General features: G+C 35.5%; 1 protein-coding gene across 5 annotated transcripts in view; it reads left to right on the top strand.

Annotated features, from left to right (window-relative positions):
* Nucleotides 1–27,008, top strand: part of dpp6b (dipeptidyl-peptidase 6b) — a 142,926-nt gene that overhangs the window by 82,876 nt on the left and 33,042 nt on the right. For 4 of the 5 annotated variants that reach the window (XM_079876363.1, XM_079876364.1, XM_079876362.1 and 1 more), the window contains 2 exons: nucleotides 18,737–18,851; nucleotides 22,872–22,970. In XM_079876363.1, coding sequence (XP_079732489.1) covers nucleotides 18,737–18,851; nucleotides 22,872–22,970 — 214 coding nt within the window. Of the gene's footprint in view, nucleotides 1–9,102; nucleotides 9,323–18,736; nucleotides 18,852–22,871; nucleotides 22,971–27,008 lie in introns of those variants that run through there. The other variant, XM_079876365.1, reaches the window with a different exon arrangement.

Consider the following 27,008-nt stretch of genomic DNA (forward strand, 5'->3'; position numbering starts at 1 on the left):
GTTCGGAGCCCAGATGAAAAAGAACATCCCCCATGAAGTACAATTATGAGCAATCAGTTCAGGCTCAGCACTGACAGACGGGAGTGTGTTTTCACCTGCCCTTCAAAGAGTGCCTCTGTTAGAGCAATAACAGCCACGTGTTGAGAACAGCTCAGCTTTGGCAGGTCTTTGGATGGCGATTATGACTTTAATAACGGTCTTTATACGATGATGAAGTTCCAATCGAAGAACTTTGTTCTGCGATCATTAAAGAGATTTGATAGAGGCACAATCGTACTTAATATTGTGCTATTCATGCAGGCGTTTTTTACTTTATTGGAGGATCTCATTTAAAGTTGTCTTCTTAATAACTTGTGATTTTTTGCGGTCTGAAAAGGCACTTAGATAAGAGCACTTTTAAACGCCAAGTTGTGGGTTTATGTTAAACCTTGAGGATTTCAAAAAAAGAGGATTGTGTGAGAATTGCTGTGATATTAGATGGCTGTACTCTGTATTTCTTTCTTTCTTTTATCATCATAGTATATTTCTAGAGGTGATGGATTTTAATATCTGTCTGAGATGTCAGTGTGACTCTATTACATGTCTACATGTCTCTCTGTCTCTTTCTTTATTGTGTCATATGGAATCTTATTCCTGGGCATATTTAACACCAAAATCAACAGAATTATGACCTTTAAATTGTTTGGTAGCGTGATATTTATTTGCATGACGATCAAAAAAAACACATTTCCCCTGCATAATTTTTATCATTTTTTTCCAAATGAATTCAAAATTCTTCACAATTTTTCAAAACTTATTTCATACATTTTTTTACTACATATTGTATTGTAAAATAGAATACTGTGATATAAAATGGTTTAAAAAATGAAATCAAGATTACTTAAAGACAACTAACACGATGTATACATTATTTTATATAATTGGGATTTTGGGCATTACAGTAAATGAAAAGAGCGTTTTCTCAGCATTTCTCGGCATGAAAAAAATGTGCTTAATTTTCATGGAAATATTGTCACAATATGCAGAACTCTTAATGATCTTAAAAATTCTTAATTTCCTTTCTTTTTCTCATTTCTTTCTTTTAAATTGTGTGGTGAGATACTGTATTACTAGAGAGTTAGGCTATCATGCTTTTCACTTTAGAATACTGATCCAAATAATGAGTAATTCCTTCCTCCTTAGTCATTACTAGTAGGTGACCATCATGATTATTCACATTAATTATGAACCTGTATATACCAGGTCTTACTAATATGGGAGGTATGACAAAATAGTAGTTAATAATTAGCTAATAGCGAACTACCTCATTTGACTGAGCGCTATTACTTACTAATTCGTTAATCAGAGTTTCTTGTTAGTTAAAGGTGCATTGCGCAACATTTCATGTTAAAAATACCCGTTTTTCTAACCCATACAATTGCCTGATGGGCTGAATGAGCCCTTCTCTGATCACTGCGATTGCCTCTATAATCCTGTACAGTAAAATAAATAAGAGGGATTCGGGTCGGAATTTGAGACTGGGCGTGACGTCATGCGCGTTCAGTTGCAGTGTTGCAGTTTCGCTTGTCGCCAGAGGGGGCATAGTTCTGCAAAAACTCAGAGACTTGCGCAATGCACCTTTAATAGTAGTTAGTAAAATTTTAATATTGTGTTACTCATTTGTTTCTGTGTTTCAAGTGTTACCCTTGAAAAAAAGTAATTTGATTACGTAACTCTCATTACTTGTAATGCGTTACCCCCGATATTCGCACACCTTTCCATATCTTCTCACTGCTATTTCAGCTTAATAATACATTTTTTAACATGCTTTTTACATTTCGAAAATGTAAGTAGAAGGCCTGTGAGCTGAAACATATATATATATTTTTTTTTTTTATTTAACCTTTATTTAACCAGGTAGGTCAGTTTGAGAACAAGTTCTCATTTACAACTGCGACCTGGCCAAGACAAAGCAAAACAGTGCGACAAAAACAACAACACAGAGTTACACATGGGAAATAAACAAACGTACAGTCAATAACACAATAAAAAATCTATATACAGAGTGCAAATGTAGTGCAAAATGCAGTAAGATTAGGAAGATAGGACAATAAATAGGCCATAGTGGCGAAATAAATTACAGATTAGCATTAACACTGGAATGATGGAATATGCAAATGAAGATGTGCAAATAGAGATACTGGAGTGCAAAATGAGCAGAAGTAAAATAATAAATAAGGGGATGAAATAGTAGGGTGAGCTATTTAAGGGCTATATACAGGTGCAGTGATCGATAAGCAGCTTTGACAGCTGATGTTTAAAGTTAGTGAGGGAGATAGGAACCTCTAGCTTCAAGGATTTTTGCAATTCGTTCCAGTCATTGGCAGCAGAGAACTGGAGGGAATGGCAGCCAAAGGACGTGTTGGCTTTGGGGGTGGCCAGTGAAATATACCTGCTGGAGCGCATGCTACGGCATATGCGTTATTCCTCTGTAAATATTGTCAAATAAAGCAACTAAAAAGGTTTTACATTTTGAGTGCAGATCGTAGATGTATTTTGATGTATTTTTTTCATCCACCAGATGAAAATCGTGTGTGATTGTTTGAGACTAATAGTAAGCACACCTCTGCTCAACAGGATTTGAGGTGTCATTTATGTTCACATGTACAAACCGTGTGAGTTTGTGCATATCCATAACTCTAGCTCATAGTCGCCATAGCAAACAGCACTAATAATAGTAGGAGCTTTCACTCTCAACCATCTCAATTTGAGGTATTTTTCTACCTCCCTCCATCATCTGTGAGACAAATCACAACTTGTCTTCACTAGATGCTGTTTCTGCTGCCACAGGATGTAAATCTTGTTTTTAGACATTTGGTCAGTTCCTTTCTGCAATGTAGCAGATTGCTTCATGATTCATATTACTCCACATCATAAATGTGCTCTGATTTATTCAGTTCTGTTCTGCAACACTTCTGCAACAGTGCTGTTATTTGTTTCTTTTTGTAGTGAGGAATATGACATAAAAGTTCATATTAATCATATTTTTTTAATGTTCTTATGCTCACCAAGGCTGCATTTATTTGACCAGAAATACAGTAAAAACGGTAATATTGAGAAATAATATAATAATTTGAAATAACTGTTTTGTATTTTAATATATTTACAAATTTTGTTTTTTCTTGTGATGGTAAATCTGAATTTACTCCAGTCTTCGGTGTCACATGATCCTTCCGAAGTCATTTCGATATGCTGATTTGATGCTCAGGAAACGTTTCTTATTATTATCAATGTTGAAAACAGCTGAGCTGCTTATTATTTTTGTGGAAATTGTGAAACATTTTATTTCAGGATTCTTTAGTTAAATAGGAAGTTCAAAAGAAAAGCATTTATTTGAATCTTATGAAACATGATTAATGTCTTTGTCACTTCTGATTAATTTAATGCACCCTCTAAAAACAACAACAAACAAAGAAACGACAACTGAACCTTAACTTTCGAATGGTATGTGTATATCAATATACACACTGTTTTATATGATTTATTTATTTATTTTTTTGCAGACCTGTCATCTTGATCGAGATGATTATAATGGGTCTATTAAATATGCTCTCTTTTATGCATCATTTATCTGTTGGTGTTGATGTGCCAATCAACTATCCTGTCTATTTCACAGATGTAAAGTGTCCTTCACACACAGATGGCACTTAAGTGCTTTCCTCCACAAATGCTGTTGCTGTCAGATTTGACACGACGGAAGATAAAAGGTGATCATGTTATTGCAGGCTAAATATATGGTGTTGTCAGAAGAGATATTGTTTCAGATGCCTCGTGCATCTCCGCTCGCTGATGTTTTTATAATAAAATGGAGTGCTTTCTGTCAGAATGGAGAAACGTAAGATTATTAACACTGAAAGCATTTATAAATTGGTGGGAAAGTGATATCCCATTATGACATAACAATATGTCACTTGATGGCCTCTGGGAAATGAAGTGAAACATGCCTGGCGGGTGTTGAGACAAAGATTGGCCTATGATTTCTGCATTCATATGAATCAATTCATACTCTGTGATAAAGTGGAAAGCTCTACGTATGAGAAAACTGCGCTGCTTTACGTGTGAGTGCTGTAACAATAGCTTTCATTCGTCCTCCATCATTTCATGTTTTCTCTTTTGTTGTTTCCTAGTTTGCCCATTAGGTGTATTTATAATACTTAAAATGATTGTAGGATCATGTTAGCTTTTTTCTGCAGTACATTACACTGAAATATCATCAGCACCTCCCACAAGCTGAAAAATATTGCTCATTTATTTGTTTACTTTCCTTCGTGAAAAGGGTACGTCAAGTGATTTACAATCACATGCACAGCGATGTTATAAAAAAACCCATTATGAATTATGAAAGAACTCAACGTGGGAGCTTAAATATCTTGGCGCTATCTTTTTATCCTTCAAAAAACAAGTAAATACTCCTGTGGACAGATAAATATCATCAGATGTTCAGCTGTTTTTTAACTTAATATCATTCTTTCCACTTATTTTGTATTTAAGGGATAGTTCATCCAAAAAAAAGCCAATTCTTGTCAAGGAAGCAGGTGATTTGGTTTCTGTTCCGGTGCTCGAGTTCATCAACTCATGATTCAGTGATTCATTGGGAGTGATTCTCATTAAAGGGAAAATTCTCTGTTAATAATGTCTGTAATTTTGCTCTATTCCTTAGAAAAGTCACCATATGGCTTCAGAAGACTTGGAAAATAGTGCATGGGTCATACTACTTTTATGATTTATCTTTTGTTTCGTTCTGTTTTACGTTGTGTCTTGTTCTGTTCTGTTTGGACATTTATGGTCTACACTGTCTGTATATATAAAAAATAGCTTCATGAAAATCCTTTAAAATTGTCCTTTTATGGTCCATGAAAAAATAATACCATATGGCTGTAAGAAAGACATGATGAGGGTGAGTAAATAATGACAGGATTTTTATTACTGTCCATATAAAGTTTCATACTTGAGGTTGTTTTTGAGCATCTTAGCATGTCGGCCTCAATATGATGAAGAGATCTCCGTAGAAATGACCGGTTACAATGTGAAAAGCTTCTCAATGGTTGCTTATGGTTAGGAATGTGTTGTGGTTTGCTCACTGGTCATTTAAAATGTTGGAGAATCTCAGGGAATCAGACAATGAATAGGCCTCCTGCTTCCTCAGTTGCAGCAAAACTTTTTTAATTTAGGATGTAGGGTATAAGAATCAAATCTAGAACATCTCTCATGGTTACTATAATGATACAAACAAATTCTAGGTGAGCTAACAGATAAATGATGGATGACAGAAAGCTTATATTGCTGCAAGCTCTGGTGTTTGTCTTCTGCCTAAAATAAAACACTCAGCTGCTGCAAAGGTCATCCCAAAATCAATAACATTTCAATTACAAGCAAACAAGTCTGTGGCATATTATGCCCTGCAGTAGATTTCTTGCGAGATCTCATTTTGATGTTTTCTCGAAGGTCTATATATCAAAATATCAAACCAAGCGTCATTTATTTTAAAGATAGCACAAGAACATTTTTCAAGCAAACCATTTATTAGGTTTAAAATGATAACACAATAGATAAACTGTTCAAAATGAATACCACAAGCATTGTGAAATGTTAGAGGATCTCGTTCATAGTTAATGTGATGAACTACACCTGTGGTTGGGTCTCACTTTGGAGCCCCAATCACCTCTGATCTGTAGAAAAATGGCAAATGGAATTTGCATGCTAAGCCACTCCCCCGTACATACGGGTAAATAAGATGGCGACACGCATCCACTCATTCAGTTTTATGCTGAGGAGCCGAGATGCTTTTCATTCAGTGGGGTGGTTCAGGGTTGTGGCAGGAAGGACATAATGTCTTGTTCCCTCCGTTCCCTTTACATCAGTTACGAAGACGTTCCCTATCTGTCAGTCATGTTCACTGTTAAGTTTGAAGACTGACAAATGGAGTCCCTATAGAAAAGAGAGAATGTAATGTAAATATATGGTGTCCGCATAATGTGTCTGTGAAGTTTCAGCTCAAAATACCCCCCAGATCATTTATTATAGCTTGTCAAATTTGAATGTCCCTTTAAATGCAAATGAGTTGCTGATCCGCCCCGTTCAGAATAGGGCCGATCCTTTACACGAGCTTCGGATATTCCGGCAATAACAAAACAAGCCAATAATCTCACTCATCCAAAATCTCAGAGATAACCAGTAGAGGAGTGCAGCCTTACAGAGAGACTCAGGAAGAGTTTGCAACTTTTAGACGCACCTGGACGTTTCTGAATGGTTAGTGGATACATGCATGTAGTTGTTGTGGAGTTACATTGATTCATCTCATCGACTTGCATGTACCGTCGTGTTTAACTTTTATACAAGTTGACACAGTTCCCTGAGGTCTTTATAAGACAGCTGTGACATTTTTTGGTCAAATCGTATTCTGTGCTCGTCTGTGCAGCAAAGACAGAACAATTTGCATGCTTTGCTCGAACTTTTGCCATTGCGAAAAAAACTCAAAACTCTTACCAGTGACACTCAAGGTCAAATATCAATTTACAACCACTGAGGTTGTAATCCAAGAACAGAGAGTCAAATATAAGAGAGAGAAAAAATACGAAAGAAAAGCTCTACAGTCTAGTGGTCACCACGTCATAACGTCAGTCCCATCAAAAAATAACATGTATAAAACCATTTTTTTAATCTATTTATATTTAATCTAATTTCAGCTTTACTTAACATAACAGCTTATTTTGCAAAACCCAGCATTTTGACTCCTTGAGGCCGACAGAAGGGTTTGCTGGTAATAGGTGAGATTACAGAAGAGAAGGGCAGCTTTAATTAGCACCTCCTAATTAAACGACTGATCTGCTCACCATTACAACGGCAGATCAGTGAAGCACAAACACAGTAGTACATCAACAGTACAACAGAGTGCCTGATGCAGATGCCCTTAAGGTTAATAAATAGATTTTAATGCGTGGGTGGAACATCACAGATGCCGTATCATTTAACAGCTGCTGTGCACAGACAGGATGTAATATACAACACAATGATGCTTCCTCTTTAGTGTATGGACGCTCCATATACTTCTGCTCCAAACATGGAAATTGTGATATTTTCCATGCACAATCGAGAGGGATTGTGTCTGTTCAAATCTAAGTTCAAAAGCTCTCAGTCCCCTCTTCAGTCTGAACTATATCACAGACAGAGACCTGGCCTATTATTGTGTCACATGTCCTGCTGTTTCATCTCTTTCAAAGGACCCTCTGACCCCTGTGTCAATGGGCTAATTGGACCTATTGGACTTATTTGTGTCTCCACAGAAGATCCTCCAATTTTCCAGCAGGATGTTGTTTCGTTTGAATGACATCAGACGGATGTCTGACCGGTTAGCCCTGAATCTGATCCTCTGACTGCATGCATTCTTAATTTAGAACTTAACATCGATTATATATTAATGGCTTGACATAGATTCATCCTTGATGTGTATGGAGACTGTTTCATATTGCTGATGTGGAACAATCACTTGAGCTAAAAGCCGCCCAATGACCAATTAAAACTGGCCCAGTTAACTTTCAAATATGCCACTTTCAAAACCATAACACAGATTTTAGATTAATATGCATTTTCAGATTTCCTTAAAGGGGATGTCTAATGCAATTTCATGCATTCTGACTTTTTACACTGTTAAAGAGTTGGATTCTCAATGCTAAACGTGGCCTAAGTTGGACGTATGACGGAGTATTTCTGTGCCAAAGATTCGTATAAGTTTCGGAAAGTTTTTTTCCGAGTATGGAATTCCTTGAATGGGCAACTCTTCCTGAAGAGCGTCAACCAGAGTGAGAGCAAGAGTTGCCCATACAAGCAATTCCAACCTTTATGATGTCATACGAGGCCATACTCGAAAAAAACGTTCTGAAACTTATACGAATCTTGAAGGAGTGTATTTGGCACAGAAATACTCAGTTATACGTCCAACCAGAGCGAGAGCAAGAGTGCGCCCATCAACGCGCAAGTTCGCGTTACGGAAGCGCCTCCAGGAGCTCGGCTGTTTTTGTAAAGACTCAGTACAGCGTATCTTGTCTTTTGTGATAAAACTAAAGACTCTTTTCAAAGATATGAAGGATGCAATACTACTCTATAAGTACTCTAGGTTAACATGGGATTGGCAGAAACTGCGTGTGTTATGTCCCCTTTAAATTTGTAGTCATACTCTATACTGTTAATGGCGGAATTTCTTTTTTGTTGCAAAAAATCATTATAATTGAAAAAAAAGTAACCTGACCAGTGTTATTGTTAACTAAAACTAAATCAAAAACTATTTTAAATGATTTTTCTTAAATGAAATAAAATAAAATGTAAATATTAGATGAAAAACTTAAGCATAAAAAAATAAATTAGTAAAATAAATGTTTTCTAGGCGAATAGTTGAAGTACTAAAATTACTAAAAAATGAAAAGCTAAAAAAAATAAACTTTTATAAAAAAAATCCCAAAACTTACACTAATATTAAAATGAAAATTGGCATAAAAAGTATATATAATCAAAATATATTAATAAATAATATAATATAATGTAAATCATTTTAAGATAACACTGAGCCTTACAAACTCTAACTCAATGAATCTAAAACATGTTTTAGAGTCCCTGGTGGGTCACAACTCAAAAATGGGTCTAATGCCAACCCAATTCAAATCTGCTTTGTTTTTGTAGTCCGGTCAGGAACAACTCATGATATACAGTTACAAACCTGATTCAATCACATTTTTAGGTGGTTTGAAAATCTTATTAAAATCTGATTTATGTTAGTACTGTATGCTTCAGTCTGAATGGTTTTCTGTTTTTTTTATATTTGTTGCAAGACAGGTTATGTCAAGCGTTGTGACTGCGTTTCAGATGGCATAAATGTTTGTTCCAAACAGAATTTCCAGTAAGAATTACATTAAAGTGAGTTTGAACTCAACAGCATCGGTGAGTAATTTTCCTCTGATTCAGTTGTGCTGTGTCCCTACAAGGACACTTAGGAAATCCCATCCGATAAGGCTTAAAAGATCCACCTGTCCTGCTGGGCGGTGACAGTTTGTATTTCAGTGAAGCATCAGTAGATTGAAATCACTGATGCCAGTCGTCTTTCTATCCAACTTTGTCACTGTGGCGATCACTCTCCCTCTCCTTTGCCCATTGTCATCTCTTTCCCTGGTTCCCCTGGAAACAAGAGATCAGGAAAGATAGATTTCATCCTTCATGACGAGTTTCTGTCCTTGTTCTTCTGAGGGAGCAAAAACAAAACCTTCATACTGAGGAGCACCAAACCATGGATGAGGTTTGTAATGTTTTATCCTTATAGCAAGAGTAACTAAACCTTGTATTTCTTCACCCTTGTGTACTAGAAACTGGCTTGAGAAGTTTTTAATAGGCGTATGTTTCATGGAAAACCCACAGGGAACAAACTTCATCTCAGACTGTCAGAGGTTCTGTAATCTCACATAAGGTGAGGCTTTGCGTTCAATCGAAAGGTCAGAAGTTGAGATTGTAGTTCAGAAGTACAGAGATACAGTCTTGATTTTCATTTGGAGAATTTTTCAGAAACCTCTTCCTTTCACACGGATCCCTGTGGAAATCTTCTTAATGCAGGCGCAGTCTCTTGCTGAGCCCCTAAGAACTAAATCCCTCTTGTTGTACAAGATGAGAATGTTTTCATCTGTTTTGCAGGCGTCTGTGCTTTGTTGGACAATTGCATTCGCACTCATGGGACAACACAGATTTCTGTGTTTGTCAAATAGACCAACAAGCTACTACAAAAGGGATTATTTTGAAAACTCAAAAGTTTGAAAGCCCTTGATGATTTATTGTAGGTTGAGTGTACGGTAAGCGTAAACTTGTCATTCAGAAATATTTGTAATGCATTTGATTGTTGCTTTCTTTGGTTATTTTTAACAATGGAGCGCTATACAATCAGAAAAAATATTACATAGAGTTCTTCAATTTACACTACAAAATCACTATTATAGCAGATGAAAGTTTTATTTTATTTTGTTGTCTTAACTGAACAGTGCAGTTTAGCATCGCCCTTTGCAAACATTTATATTATATTTAATATAGATATAATTGTATTATATATGATATATAATAAATATAAAATATATTGAATTATATATTACACTTAAATAAATATATAACACAAATTTTTTGATAAATTGTATATCATATTTAAGTTTTTCATTTCCAGAAATAAAGCTATTTGCAGTATATACATTTTTTTTGTTCGCAGCACAAACGGCCACAAAATTAGTGCTGATCACAATTTGCACACATTTATAAAAATCCCCCTGGATAATGAAATGACAGCATGCAGTAACTGGGAATATCACATCTCGTCAGTTTACTGCCAGTTTTCAGTGGTTTTTAATTGCTTCAGGGAAACAGTGCTGACGTTTGTGAATCTTTATTTAAAAATTACTGCACAACATAGAAACTTACACTTCTCAATGACAGTAACGCATTTGAAATGTGTCTACTGTATGTGGCTGAAGTATCTAAGAAGTTCAGAAGGGTTTTTTCCAAGCATAAGATCCCTGTGTATTTTAAACCAATGACTACATTAAGACAACCTTTGGTTCGGATTCCCAAACACCTTTAAAATAATATAGTATATGCAGTTAAGTGCATTGGGCATTTTGTAGGTTACGTTGTTATGCCAGTGACACACTGATTTATTCTGTAACGAACCAAGTGGCTGCCCTTATAAATTTGCAAGTCATTGAATCATTCACTCAACTGATTCACATTTAGTGATTCAGTAAATATATTTAGATTCAAACAGCTGTTGAAATGTGTTTTTACTCCCAGTTTTTAATCTTTGATGATTGCCTTTACCTTGTACACAACTAGAATAACCAGAGCTACATTTGCGATGACTCTTTTCTGAGCAAATTATTCAGTCACTTCACTTGTTTAGGAAAGTCACATGCGCATCAATAAATGTATTTGTTAAATTTGTTACCATCGTAGTTTGTGCACGTTTCCCGAAAAAATAATCACCTGCCCCAATAGAGCATAGTCTAGTTGTTTTTGTGATGTCATTATCATGGTTTCTATCCATTGTTTTATGCGATATCCCAAAATGCGCATAAAAATACACTGATGGAAGTTTCTGATCACCCAACATGTGTAAATGTATTTAAATGCATTCAACAGTTGGTCATCAGTTGGTGACATTTTGGACTGAGGATGAAGTTTTGAGCTCTGAAAGTTACAGTTGAACATCAAAAATGTGGTTATTCAAAATATGACCCATTTTTAAGATGCCTGCTACCTCATATAAATCACAGGTGTAGTGCAGAAATAACCTTAAACCACACCTTTCATTAAGACCTGTGGCTGGTTACATAAACAGCTAAGACTGGTCTTAAAAGTTAGTTATTCTAACTTTTTTCTTCAAGACTGGACATATCTTTTTGTCAGCTACATAAAAAGTAAGTTTGGTCTAATTTGAATCTGAAAAGAATGATTAGCCCTTACTAACTACTAGTTGGTCAGTCTTAAGGCAGTCTTAATTTAGTGGCTATGTTTATGTAACTGGCCCCTGTTTATTCCTTTTGGATGCCTTTCTTTAATAGGATACAGAGTGGTAATGGATTCCATGCCATTATGCATTTAATTTCCCATCAGCAGTTGCTGGAAAAGAGAAGAATATTTATGAAAGAACTGGATTGACTGGATGAAGGTGTACAAAATTAAAGATGTGGTTGTGTGTAAATGTAATGACAAAATGTACCTCTTATGAATAAAAACTTCAAAGGCTTTATAGTACTACATTTAATAGTTTGATTTCCCCATGGCCCCCTTTCATTTTCAAAGCATGAAAAAAAAAAGATTGAATCGGTGATGATAAAATATTGTACATTAGCTCATCCATAATATTCTGTGATATTGGTCATTAATACATTTTTCAGTTGAAATCCTTGACTAGAAGGTTCCAGCTCAAGCGGATGCCTCAATGCTGCATTTCTCTCCGTCAAGTCAAAGCGCACAAACTGCATCATTTTATTTATCACAGACAGCGTTCTTATCTCAGATGAGTTTAACACGCAGCTGTTGCCTTAGTGCTGAGAATATTGGATTTTGAAATTAAAGATGATTTCGCCTGATTTGCCTTGACATTGCGTCTTTTGTTTGTTTCAGATAAACATTTTGCTTTTAGATTGAACAGCATTCGTGCTTATAAATGTAGACTTAACACACTTGCAAAAAGCTTGGCTTGGTTTGAGAATTCGCAATGTTAACACTCTCAAGGTCTTTTTTAAGAAATATGAATAAAATGCAAACGGGTATATGGTTGTTTGGCCACTTTAACCACTTAATGAACTTTAAGCTTGTTAACGGTAAAAGACTGAAAACTGTTAATTGGTTAACAGAAAGTTTCCGTACTATATACGGTGAATAACTGTGATAGATATAACTGTATATTTAATGCAATTTTACAGTAAAATACCGTTAAAATTAGTTTTTGGAAGTGAAAAAGAACAAGTCAATGTATAATTTACAGTGAAAAAAACGTAAATTGACATTGCCACAATTCCCTGCGTGACACTTCACATTTTATGTATTTTTGTTGAAATAGCTATGTTTCTTCATAGTTTTTCTTAGTTTTTTTCTAATCAGTTATGTACATTAGGATTTATGCTGCATTTAATGTTGTTAAATTAATGTTTATTGCATTTTTTTAATTTCGTGTATGATGGTGTTTAGTGTTTGTGTGAATGGCACTGTATAATAATATTAACTTTCTTGTGGAAAAGCTGCTTGTGATGAGCTTTGATTCATGATTGGTGGTTGTCAGTGTATTACAATGGTACAAAACAGATATAGTACTTCAATAGGTGGGTAAATAAACATTATATCAGATAGTGAATATGTTTTTTTACTGTAAATTTAAGTCAAGTCTGTAAAACCTGAAAATTTGCTACCGTATATATATTTTACGGTAAATTTCTGGCAACCACAGCTGCCGTTTTTTTATCGTAAATTAAACCGATTTTTTTTTACAGTGTACAAAGCCGTCACAATGTCTTGTGAGTTGTTGCCAGGTGCTCTGGGTAGCTTTTATTGCATTCTAGTTTGGTTTTTAGGGAATAGATGGTTGCTAAGTCTGTTTTATCATCCACCAGGTGAATATCTAAGTCTGATCACCTTGAGAAGTAATATGACACCTTAGGCATTATTCATGTGTGCAGCACAAACGGTGTGGGATGAGTTACATTTTTAGGGTTTGCAAAAGCAATATTTTCAAGGTGATGATATTTCATCTGTTATATTTTTGAACTCATCTGTGTAAATTGAAATGTAAGCTGTCAGAGAGACCAGGAGACTGTTCGGTGAGTCATCTCGTGTGCAGAGGTAATGGAGACAATCAACCTTCTGTTTTACTGGAACATTTCATGAGGCATATTTGAGGCTGTCCTTGGAGCAAGCTGGTAAAACAATGATTGGTATTCTAAACCAGCTAATTATGAGAAATGACTTATTCTTCTTTCATGAGCCGCTCAAGGCCATTTCATGAGGGAATTGTTTAGGATTATTATCAGACATGCACTTCTGTTCAAAATTTTGAGGTCGGTAAGATTTTAAAATGTTCATCATCAATGTGGCATTTATTTGATGTTGAATTCTTTTCTATTTGAAAATATCTTGAAATGTAATTTATTCCTCTGAAGACAAAGCTGAATTTTCAGTCGTCAGTGTCAGCTGATCCTCCAGAAATCATTCTAATATGCTGATTTGTTGCTCAAGAAACATTTATTAATATTATTATCAAAGTGGAAAATTATTAAAAAGTTGTGCCGCTTAACATTTTTGTGGAAACCTTGATACATTTTTTTTCAGGATTCTTTGAATGAGTAGAACGTTCAAAATAACAGCATTTATTTGAAATAAACATTTTAAAATCTATAATGTCCATAAAACATTATAAATGTCTTAACTTTCACTTTTTAGCAATTGAGTTTTAAAATCTTTTTATTTATTCATTAAAATAGCTAATTCATACATAACCAACTTGAATACACTTCTTCTGTGATGGGCATATTAGTGGAGCGGCTAAGTGCTTATGTTTGGCAGAATCGTTCAGTTCATGATACAAGCGTGAAAATTGGCATGAGCAGTCTCCATGGGTCACTTGACAAGAAAATTGTCCGAGCCACTTGAAATTTCAAGATGGCGGCAATTTTTCAAGATGGCCGACACCTTAGTGGAGCAGTTAAGTGATATAGTGGTTTATTTGGTGATTCAAGCATGAAAATTGGCATGAGCAGTCTCTGTGGGTCACTTGACAATAAGCCACCTACAGCTACTTGAAATTTCAAGATGGTGGCCATTTTTCAAGATGGCCACCACCTTAGTGGGCTTAAGAAATCATTTAGTTGGTGATACAAGCATGAAAATTGCCATGAACCTAATTGCTCCACTAAGGTGGTGGCCATCTTGAAAAATGGCCACCATCTTGAAATTTCAAGTAGCTGTAGGTGGCTTATTGTCTAGTGACCATCAGAGACTGCTCATGCCAATTTTCATGCTTGTATCACCAAATAAACCACTATATCACTTAACTGCTCCACTAAGGTGTCGGCCATCTTGAAAAATGAAAAATCTTGAAATTTCAAGTGGCTCAGACAATTTTCTTGTCAAGTGACCCATGGAGACTGCTCATGCCAATTTTCACGCTTGTATCATAAACTGAACGATTATATCACTTAGCCTCTCCACTATATGTCTAATTTCTAAATTCAAATTCAAGTTTTAAAAATTAAGAAAATTAAAAGACATAAAAAAAACATTTGGAGTTTAACATAGTTTGACTAAAATATTATTCATATTTGAAAAAAAAATCAGAAAGTTCAGAAACATACTGGAAAAGTGACTGAAAAGTCATGGAAAACCATTAATCAAACTGTGCCGAAGCCGTGATGATGTTTAAGCCTGTTAGAAAATGTGGTTGAGAGTACTATGCTCTTATTGGTTGCTGAAAGTATAAATAAAATAGCTTAAATGTTTATAATATAACATATAATATTGTCTGAGTTTTCTGCACATTCCACGTGGCCCTGTGTACAGCTAAGGGGTTTAGCATATATTAATGCAATCCCTGCCAGCACAATATTATCATTTTAATAGACCATATAGACCCTGTTTCATTTGAGGTGACCACCTCACTCAAGCCTCATGGATTATACTTTGATTTGATTTTAGGCTCAGGAAAGGAATCACTACTGCCTTTAGGAAAGTCAGTTTAGCAAAAAAAACACTATAGCAATTGATCTTTATTTGGACAAATATAGATTTCAGCAATATAGTGTAATGGTGTGTTGACTTCCAATTGCTGTATGTTTGTGGCTTGACTTTTCTCAATGCATCTGCATTATTATCATCACTGCTGTAATGGCATTTCAATAGAGGTGCTGTTTCAGTTTCAGTAGTTTTGCAAATGTTCCCATAGCAATGGGCTGCTTTAATTGAGCACTAGATAGAGAGGCGTTTGAGCGCATCATATTTTTTACTTCATTGGGATCAGATGAAATGGTGGTATTGCGTATTGTAATTAAAGCAAACTGCTGTGTGTTAAAGTTTTCTTGTTTTTGAAATAAGCCAAAGGCATAATTTACAAACCCACTCTTAGACATTAAAGCAAGACAATCAGTGGGTCTCATTCAATAATAATTTCCTTGAATTATTTCACATTTATAAAACCACCCGTATCTAATTTTTGTGCATGTATGCTTTCGGGGGTTCCTACTTCTTTTTTTCTTTTTCTTTTTTTTGTTGTTGTAAATTTAGAACAAATTTTAGTACAAAAGTTACTGATGAATCATGATTTATTTACACACGAATTCGTGCATAGGCACAGTAAAGGAATAAGGTGTGGTTATGGTGTGTTACAGTGATTTTTACCACACTGAAAGATGTGAAACAAACAACTGTGTCATTTATTTAAAGTTCATTTTTATATTGGTCTAATCAAAAAGTCATGGTTTTCGGGTTTAAACCTCTTTTGTTCGGTTTGTCTAAAAGCAAAAAAAAAAAAAAAAAAACTCCATAGAAATAAAAAAGTAAAATGGTATTTTGATTAGTGTTGATGTGCAGAAAACATACTAGCTAGCAGACATGATTTTAGGTTTTAATATTTCTTCTGGTGTTTATTTTTAGTACATGTCAGAAAATATGATGCATATTTTAGAAAGACAGCAATAAACATTAAAGGGATAGTTCACCCAAAAATGAAAATTCTGTCAGTAATTACTCACCCTCATGTTGTTCCAACCCCGTAAGACATTCGTTCATCTTCGGAACACAAATTAAGATATTTTTGATTAAATCTGAGAGTTGTCTAACTCCTCCATAGGCTTCTAAGGGACTGAAACTTGCTGGCCCAGAAAATGTATTAAAGACATCGTTAATATAGTCCAAGTGACTCCAGTGGCTCGATCTTAAGTTTATAAAGCGACGAGAATACTTTTTGTGCGCAAAAATAACGACTTTATTCCACTTTTCATTTCCTTCTCTCTGGGCCTCTGGTCTTTTCACGTAGTGTTTAAGCGTAGCGCGTCTGTGTTGCACGTCACCACGTAGGCTCACTATTGGCCGACGCTGGTCATGTGTGATACGTGGTGACGTACAACACAGACGCGCTACGCTTAAACACTACGTGAAAAGACCCGAGGCCCAGAGAGAAGGAGGAGCAAGTTTCAGTCCCTTAGAAGCCTATGGAGGAGTGAGACAACTCTCAGATTTAATCAAAAATATCTTAATTTGTGTTCCGAAGATGAACGAAGGTCTTACGGGGTTGGAACAACATGCGGGTGAGTAATTACTGACAGAATTTTCATTTTTGGGTGAACTATCCCTTTAAGGTCTTCTAGGTGTTCTAGTAAACTAAATGAAACATTGACTGACAAAATGTTTTTTGTTTTATGTTAAGTGAAAATTCTAATTTCATATTGTAGCTAATTTAGACACCCAACACCCTGTCACTGGTTTGTGGTTTGTCCCTCCTCGGACACTGTTGGTAAATTCGCACCACTGCTGACTGGGAAAAACCCTCAAGCCTTGCCATTTCAGAGATACCTTGCCATAACAATTTGGCCCTTGTCAAAGTCTCTCAGATCTTTATTCCTGCCCATTTCTCCTGCATCCAACACGTTGATCATGAGAACTGATTGTTTGCTTACTATCTAATCTACTCAGCCCCTAATATGTGGCCTTGTTAGGAGATGATCAACAATATTCTCTTCACCTGTGACTGGTCGTAATGTTTTGGCTCATCAACATATCTAAATTGCTTTAATTAAAGGGCTGGTATAATGCCCTTTTCACAAGATGTAAAATAAGTCTTTTTGAAGTTTTAGCTCAAAATACCCCACAGATATTTTTATATAGCATGTTAAAATTGTCACTTTTTGAGGGTGAGCAAAAACGCTCCATTTTGTGTCTGTTTCTTTAAATGCAAATGAGCTGCTGCTCCCGGCACAGAGGGCGGCGCTTCAAGAGCTTGTGTCCTTTTACCTCACACAGACATGCACTGAAAATGTTCAAACCGGAGTCAGACAATGATGGAGAGCCTCAAGAAGTGACAACATGTAGAAAGCAACAGGACATTTCTGTATGGTTAGTTGATGAATTTATGTAGCTTATTTGTAGTTATCTTCTAGTCTTTGATTAGCATATTCTATCTTGATCATCTATAAATCGTGTTCCGGGGGCGGGGTTTATGTAAATTCTAGGGTTGGTGATGTCACTAACCTGGAAGGCCGTTTGTTGTAGTCCTTAAAAAGCTATTTCTTTAAAAGCAAATATCTCCCTTTGCTTTGAACTTTGAGCGTTGTAACTTTGCAGATGTTGTTTATGCTCAAACAGCAACATTACACACAAACTAAAGTTAAAAAAGTGAAATCATAATCAACCACCCCTTTAAGTTGTATGAGCACATCACATACATATTGTCATTATTTAAAAGAAAAGTAAAAAATGGTAAAGTAAATATGTATTTATTTCATTATTGTATTGTATTGTGAATTTTATTTTATTATTGTATCATGTCTTTTTCTTAGATGTATTTTACAAATAATTATTGTTTTTAATTAAATATATTAATTAAGGAAATTCCCTTGTTGATTTGTGATGGTTTAAGGGGCTTGGGATGGGATAGTTGTCTGGTCTTTTGCAGACAGTGCTACAGGTTCCAAAAGGGGGTTTTCACAGAGATGCCATAAGAAGAACGTTTTTGGGTTCCTCAAAGAACCTTTCAGTGAACAGTTCCTAAAATAAACATTTTTTCCTTAGTGTAAAAAACATTTTAATAATCTGAAGAACCTCTTTCCTCTATAAAGAACCTTTTGTGCAATGGAAAGGTTCCATGGATGTTAAAGGTTCCTAATGGAACCTTGAGCCCGATTCACACTGCACCGACAAATGGCGACTTGGCGGATGGTTACCCGTCACCGTCTGTTGCCATTGGTCGGCTCTTCGTTTTCTTCAATTGAACATGTTGAATCAATGTTTGTCGTGTCGTGGAATGTCTGTGATGTGATGTACTGTAATCTTGTAATTGTGGACGTTGGTCAGCGTCTGTCGGTGCAGTGTGACCTGGCTCATAGATGCAAATAAAGAACCTTTATTTTCAAGAGAATTCTAACAATGAAAATTCAGTTGCTTTGCCATTAAATGTCTGTGCTTGTGCTTTCAGGAGCTGGTTGGGAGTAGCCCTCCCCAGAGGAACTGGAAAGGAATCGCCATCGCCCTGCTGGTCATCCTGGTCATCTGCTCTCTGATCGTCACCTCCGTCATTCTACTCACACCAAGTAAGAGATGTAATAATGCAATAATTAATACAACATTACAAGTCTAATATGTAACCAAAATGCGGATGTGTTGACACTCCTGACCTGAGTATTTCTATACATAAAACTGCATTTATTAGATCTTTATATTCCTCTCATATCATAAACTCTATTGGTAAAATGCTCATTATGCTAGTACATATGTGTAGGTCTGTGCAATTTCATATTTTCTTTTAGTAATCTGTTTTGGGTACTAGTTTAGACCAAAGCTATCCCTCCAATCAATAATGTGACTATAATGTAAGTTACGCTAAAATCTTATTGAGCATACATTTTTAAACTGTAATATTTTTAGTCTTGAAGCATTTGGCAAAACATCACATAATATTACTCCTATTTTCTGTAAATAAAAATAAAAAGTTTATAAATGAGTAGCTTGTCATTACAGTAACAGAAATATCTTTGGGGCCTTTGGAGTGTTTGGAGTAAAAAAAAGTTGGGAAACGTTGCTTTTAGAGTTTGAGAAGAGACCTCTCAACAATGCCACAAACTGCGCTCATACTGTATGTCAACAATTGGCTCATTTAATTCTGTTTTTGTTTTTGATAAAGCTGATGCTTAACTAAAGATAAACATAACTGAGAAGTCTCCAAAGCTATGAAAGAGCAACCCATGAGCAATAATTTTCCTTAGGGTGACTGGATTTGAATAATTTAACTTGAACTTCTGGTATTGTTTATCTAGTATTGTTTTTCTTAGTACCAGTGAAAAACTGTGTTGTTAAAGCATGAGAGACAGAGATGCCAAGCAGCTGCTGCAGCCAAAATATTCCTCAAAGTTGGAGGATCAATTATGATGATTTTCCAGGGTAATTAGTATAGCATGTATAATTATGACTGTATTTCATCAAAAGGAAAGTGGGCCATCGTTTTTCCCCAGAGTTCAGTTAAGTATTTTTTTTCTTCAAACACCAGTGACAGAGGATGTATGCAAACACGTATCAACTGTCGGAGAGCCTAAATTGGGAGTAGCCTCAAGAAATGAGTGAGCTCATTTTTACAGTAACTCTCCTAATTGAGGGTGAAGGCGATTCTATGGAAGTAAAATAATGTCAAATGTTTTTGAAACAAAAAGCCTGTTGAATTGCACTACTTGAAAAAAAAAAAGGCATTGCATTAAACATGCTTGCATTTTAATGCATTGTATTTTTAGGGCTTGCATTTTTATGGCCTGAAATTCAACATGGTTGAATATTTAAGCTGTGAATATTTCAATTAAAAACATTTCAAACACATTTTCATTATTAAAAATTCAATAATCCATATTCACCTTTCATATTTCACTTCCAAAATATTCAAACTGTTTAAAAATACAACCTATAATATTCAACAGGCAATTTTCGGTCCATTTTATTTCGCTTTGCAAATTCGCTTCCACAAATTCAGTGGTTCAAATTCGACAGTAAATTCAAAGGAACTGCAGGAAAAGCAGTAGATTACCGAGATACTCTCCATCGGCTATTAGTCAACCTCACCAGCAGGTGGTGCAAACGCGCGTGTTGTTGACGAAGACAAGCATGGTTAATGCAATGCCTATTTTTTTTTCAAGTAGTGCAATTCAACAGGCTTTTTGTTTCAAAAACATTTGACATTATTTTACTTCCATACGATTCAGTGGTGCTCGCAGAAAAATATCCAAAAAAGGCCCATAAAACTAAAGCAAATTTTAAAGCTGTAATCTGTATGATGCCTTTCTTGCTTGTACTCCTTGAGTTCAGTTGCAAAGTGTTAAACTCCTTCTGAATAGATACTTGTTAGGTAGGGAGACAAACAATGTGGGTGAGGAAAACAAAAAACTCTGTCTGATTAGATCAATGTGTGCAGATCAATAGAGCTCCAAATAGAATGAGACACACTAGGGATCCCCAGTCTCGCCCTCCACGTCGTGTCAGCTGTAGTAATTGGTCGTGGACCTGTAGACTAGCGAGGGAGTTGTTTGCTGAAGCCAGGTCTCACGGGACAAGAAGCCAGACAATATAATGGGAGCTATGCATACATTGAAAAAAAACCCTGTTATTTTCCACCTATTTGTTTGTTTATTTATTTATTTTTTATGGTCTTGCGGGATCTGACTGAGACGGTTTATAATACAAATTCCAGAGTTACTTTCAAATTTTGAAGTTTGAACATTAAAATCTATCCATCTATGAAGATATGTTCCCTTGTGAAAAAGTTCACTTTACTTTTAAAAAGAGTACTTATTATTACAGACATAATATACTTAAAGGTGACATATTAAGCCCCTTTTCACAAGATGTAATATAAATCTATGGTGTCCCCTGGATGTGTCAATTTCAATTTCACCCCCCAGATCATTTATTATAGCTCGTCAAATTTGCCCCTTTTTGGGTGTGAGCAAAAACGCACCGTTTGTGTGTCCCTTTAAATGCAAATGAGCTGCTGATCCGCCCCTGTTCAGAAGAAGGCCGATCCTTTACACGAGCTTCGGATATTCCGGCAATAACAAAACAAGCCAATAATCTCACTCATCCAAAATCTCAGAAATAACCAGTAGAGGAGTGCAGCCTTACAGAGAGACTCAGGAAGTTTGCAACTTTTAGACGCACCTGGACGTTTCTGAATGGTTAGTGGATACATGCATGTAGTTGTTGTGGTTACATTGATTCATCTCATCGACTTGCATGTACCGTCATGTTTAACTTTTATACAAGTTGACACAGTTCCCTAAGGTCTTTATAAGACAGCTGTGACATTTTTTGGTCAAATCGTATTCTGTGCTCGTCTGTGCAGCAAAGACAGAACAGTTTGCATGTTTTGCTCGAACTTTTGCCATTGCGTTAGAACTGTTACACTGTTGTCGCTTGCTGAAACCAAATGTCGCCACTGTGGCTGTAAACGTGCAGATTAAGGGGTGGTAATATTATAATAAGATCCCTTTCCTACAGTACGTCAGAAGGGGAGCGAAGTCTGATGGCTTATTTTTTGACAGGCTTGCAGAGAAAGGCTTACCAAAACAAAGTTACTGGCTTGTCACTTTTCACGTTTTCTGGGTTGGTAGATGCACCGGGGATTATTATAGCACCCAAACATGGAAAAGTCAGATTTTCATGACATGTCCCCTTTAAGAACATACTTGAGTCCTGAACGTAATGTTTTCAGACACTTATTTGTTTGATAATTCCAATTAAATGAAAATGGATTATAGTTTAAATTGACATTAAATAATTTTATCCCTTAAAACTCATCTTTGATCACCAAAATTACATATTTAAAAAATGTTTCCTATAAAAAAATTCTTCATGCCTTAAAATAGTTTGAATGTAACTCTATACCCTTCCTTCATTTAATATACGCGGAACAATGAATATGCTAATTAGCCCCGCCTCCACTCACTCATGCCAGCTCACAGATTCACTGGGCCAACTTACTGAGGTAAACGCTGCACAATGGTATCGCTCTTCACAACGTCGGACACATAACGGTAACTAATATGATTAGCTTTTTGTTATCAGACAGCTAAAAATGTTGCTAATGTTACAAAATTTCAAACAATGTTGTTTTAAGTTTTTAAGTTGTCTAAGTTTTAAAAAGAAAATACTCAGCAATGGTGTTTACTTATGAATTTGCACATGGTTTGTCTTAAAACATATTAAAAACACCACATATACATATAAACAACATTAAAAACATTACTACAAAGCTCTTTTTAAAAGTGTACCTAAGTGTGTTAATAAACCGTCCTGAAAGTATACTCTAAATACTTCATTAATATTATATCTGCAAGTAGTTTTTTTTTTTAAATATATACTTCAATGATTAAATATAATTAGAAGTGCTTTTAAAAAAAAAAAAAAAAAAACATGGAATAGAATAGCTGTCTGTTTGTATAAAGCCTGTGTAACCTTCAAACTATAACCTTTCAAGAATTTGTGCCATTTTAAACTTTGTCCAGCAGTTTGTCTTGACAAACTTTCCTTTTCTAGTCTGCTCTTGTAACATTGTCCAAATCTTCTGCTCACAGGTGATGATGGCAGTCTGGGCTCCAAAAAGAAAGTCACGATTGAGGATATCTTCAATGGAAAGCTCCAGGCACACGACCCTAAGGCAACATGGCTTAGCGGTGAGTGGCAGTTGAGTTTTACTCCCTCTCGTTCGACTGCTAGAGCTGTGGGTGGATGCAGTCACTTTTTTCATCATCTTATAACAACAGAGAGAAATAGCATCAGGATCTGCATCTAAAGCTTCATACTGATCGAATGTAATCTCTGTGGTACTTCAGATGAAAATCCCCATTTAATATGGACAGGTGTGGAGATATATTCTTACCTAGCATTGCATATTCTTTTCTTCCTTTGTTCAGTCTTGATTTTTTTCAAGTTGGTTTAGAGGCTCTGGGTTTTCACCAAACACTTAAAACAAATGACTGCAGACTCTGTGTCACTTTATTGCCTTTTATTGACTGTAAAACTTGGATAGGGCTATGTATTTCTTTTCATTGCTGTAGATTGTACAGCAAACCTGCTAAAAATTCTGGTCAAAGCAGGCTTTTCCAGCTGGTCCAAGTTGATGCATGGTTTTTTAGCTGTTTCAAACTGTTTTTTTTATGATCATTAGATGATACATGCTGGTATCAATTGTTTGCTCAATGGGATTTCTTGATGGGTACCTGTTTTGACCTTTATATATGATTAAGTAGTTTTTAGCTGGTATACAACCTTGGACCAGTAAAAACTAGCTGCCAGTTACCACTATAGCTACAGTGTAACTTGTTTTTGAAATATATACTTTTTTATATAGTAGATCTCTGTACACCATAAAACATTTTTTTTTAAGTTAAATAAATAAGTAAATAAAACAAAGGCTTAGACTTGGTGGTCAAACTTTAGACATTCTAACTTTAAGCAACTTTGCAACTACATGTCAAATACAGTCTACTCAATAATCTAATGACTGCTAGTTGACATGTACGTAGTTGCAAAGTTGCTTACAATTAGAAGAAAGTCTTAACCCTTAGGCTGCATTAGGGACATTTTTGTCCTTTTCATTTTTATTTCTTTGACCATTTTGGCTGTTTTAATGCCAATGGTATGTAATTTGGCAAAGTTGTGACTTTTTGCATAAATTTACAAATTTTGAAAAAAAAAATTAAAATATGTATAACACACACGGTGTAGAACAAATAGCACCATTCAGTCCCATTGACACCCATTAAAACGTCGTTTAAAGCCGGGGCCGTCATTAATACATAAATCATGATTTATGTTGAAACATTCTTTCATTTTGAAGCAAAGGCATTATATTTGCATTATATAGTGTCTTTACCAGATGACGTCACTACATGTGTATTCCCTATAGGGGGAAATGCACGCTATTTTCCTGGTTTCCACTATAGGGGCACTTGACTGTGCATGAAGGATTTGAATGGTTCAAAGATCTAAAAATTATGTTTCCGAGTATGTGTGGATGTCTGAGAGCGATGTGTGTCTGCGTTGACAAAAATTGTGTGTGTGTGTGTGTGTGTGTAGGGCCGTAATGCATGGTGTTTAGGCGAGTGACAAAAATCACAATATCCTGAAAGTCATGTTTTACTCTCTCTCTCTCTCTCTCTCTCTCTCTCTCTCTCTCTCTGTGTGTGTGTGTGTGTGTGTGTGTGATTGTGTGTGTGTGAGCGCGCGCGCGCACGAGAGAGAGAAAGCGCTTCTCACGGCATTGTTTTCTTTCGGTTTGATTCTTGCGTAATTTACGCACAGACATGAACCTTTGACACGGCTTCGTTTTTTAGCAGTCTATGTTTCAAAGGTAACTAATAATTTCTCACATAGGACAACGTAGGCACAAGCACAGCCATGCAGTCAGTCCTTAGACATAACAACTTTCATCTTGCGGCAACACAAAGATCTATCTGCGAGGGATCCAAAACAAAGTCTACCTTTGTTTTGCAATAGTCTAAGTGAGAAATCGGTGTTTATACAAGTGCGGTCACCAAAACTGGAATTTAAAGGGTTAAAATCCTGAAATTGAATAAATATGTGGTATGTATGATGAGGACTGATGCTGGTTAAAATATTGAACTCAGTCAAAGTGGAAAAAAATAATAATATATAATAGTTTTATGGCAGTGTTTAGAGTGGACATTTTTGTCCCTTAATGCACTGAATGTTTTTTTTTTTTTTTTAATCTGATGTAGCACAAAAAATAAAAATGCACCAAAAATTTTTTTTGCTGCTAATCTTTTACATATTCAAGACTGTGATAATCCAAAGCCAAGGTTTTCAATTTGCATTTACTATATGGAAAATAATTACATTTTTGTGTTTTTTCCTCTTATAAAAATTGAGGGTACCGTCACCAAAACTGGAATTTAAAGGGTTAAAATCCTGAAATTAAATAAATATGTGGTATGTATGATGAGGACTGATGCTGGTTAAAATATTGAACTCAGTCAAAGTGGAAAAAAATAATAATATATAATAGTTTTATGGCAGTGTTTAGAGTGGACATTTTTGTCCCTTAACGCACTCAACGGTGTCAAATATATAATGCAGCCCAAGGGTTAAGTGGACCATCAAAATAAAGTGTTAACAAACAAAGAGTATTGTAGAGTAGTACTTTTTTACAAGAAAATACAATTACAGTTTCTCTACTTCAAAATTTCATGTTTAATTCAATGTTACTTGCCGTTTCTTTGTATTTGTGTTTTTATAACAATTTCTGAGTGAAAACTGTGTCTACACCAAAGTTTAGTAAGAATTAAGAAAGCATAGCAAGTGCATATCATTTATAATTTTCCAAAAGTACAGATTGTTATAAAAGTCGGCTTTTGAAGACAGTACAACAGATGGGTCAATTAACCATGAGAGCAGAGGTTGGCATGACCTTATAAAACTGGCAAACCCCCATCCCCAAGGACTCCACTTGTTCCCCAAACTCTCAAAAATGGGATCTTTCTCATTGTAATTCAGTAGCATGACTGTGAATCTTTGGCACATTGATCCACATTAGCATGTTTTCTGTTTTTGTTATTGTATTATTCCATGTACAAATACACTGTCCAGTGTCATATTAGCATGACCTATTTAAAGGGTAACTCTCGCCAAAATGCAACCTAGGGTCTCTTTGTTAATTTACCCGAGGCAAACTTTCGTTTAAAAGCATAATTAGACTGGAAATGACACTTTTAAGTTTGACCAAACGTTTTCGGTCAAATTGCCTTTTGAATGGGAGTGCATGGGGCACTTCTATGATAGCATCAAAAATCGCTATTTTTAAAACACTAAGAAGGCTCGACACAACATGAAACTTTGCTCGGAGTATCACATGGGGCTCTACACATGAACTCGAGCATTGAGAACATTGTTTGTGTACACAGAGATTACTAAAAAGATTTTGAACAACTCACTGTAGCTGTTGTTGTTTCCATCCGCCGGCATTTTGACAGTCAAAAATAGTAAAAAAAAAAAAAAAACTTGATCACACAATTATGTTTGGAGAATAAATGTACTGTTTTGTCAATCCGAAAGAGAAAATAAAAAGTGATAAAAAGTAAAAAAAAAAAAAAAACATGATCACTTAAACACTGAACTTAAAAATAAAATAGAAACTTTGCCCTAGCATGTATGCTTGCTATTGTTTTTGCACAGTATCACCATAGATATTACTCACTGAGGTTGTTCTGGTTTATGTCTCTGATTCTTAGGTTTTTGTTGGTACCTTATTTTAGCCACTTGAATAATTTTTCTGTGAGATTTGAACCAATTTTTGGGAGGATGGAGAATGGGGGTGTCCTTTGTTTGTCCTTGTTTATGTTAAAACGGTGCAGCCCAGGTGCCTTGTAAACCATGCAAAAGATGTTTTTATCTGCATTTTGATTCATAATTTTTTTGTCTTGTTATTCTGCTCCTAAAAAATGCATTTGTTGATTTAAGGCTGTGTTTACCTCGGAGAAAAAGGCCTATTATTCTCCCTCTGACATGCTCCACAACTCCACGTCAAGCCTTTTTAAAAGCGATCACTCGTCTGTATTATTTATCAAGGCGGGCGCTATCTGCATTCAGGTCCGTAGCAGACTTGTTTACCGCGGTAGGTATAACATTTACAGCCTGAATAAAAGAACACAGTTGCCTTATAACAAAATAGGAACCAATGCTTTAAAATGAGC

Source organism: Squalius cephalus (assembly GCF_949319135.1).
Source record: "Squalius cephalus genome assembly, chromosome: 7".
Taxonomy (NCBI): domain Eukaryota; kingdom Metazoa; phylum Chordata; class Actinopteri; order Cypriniformes; family Leuciscidae; genus Squalius; species Squalius cephalus.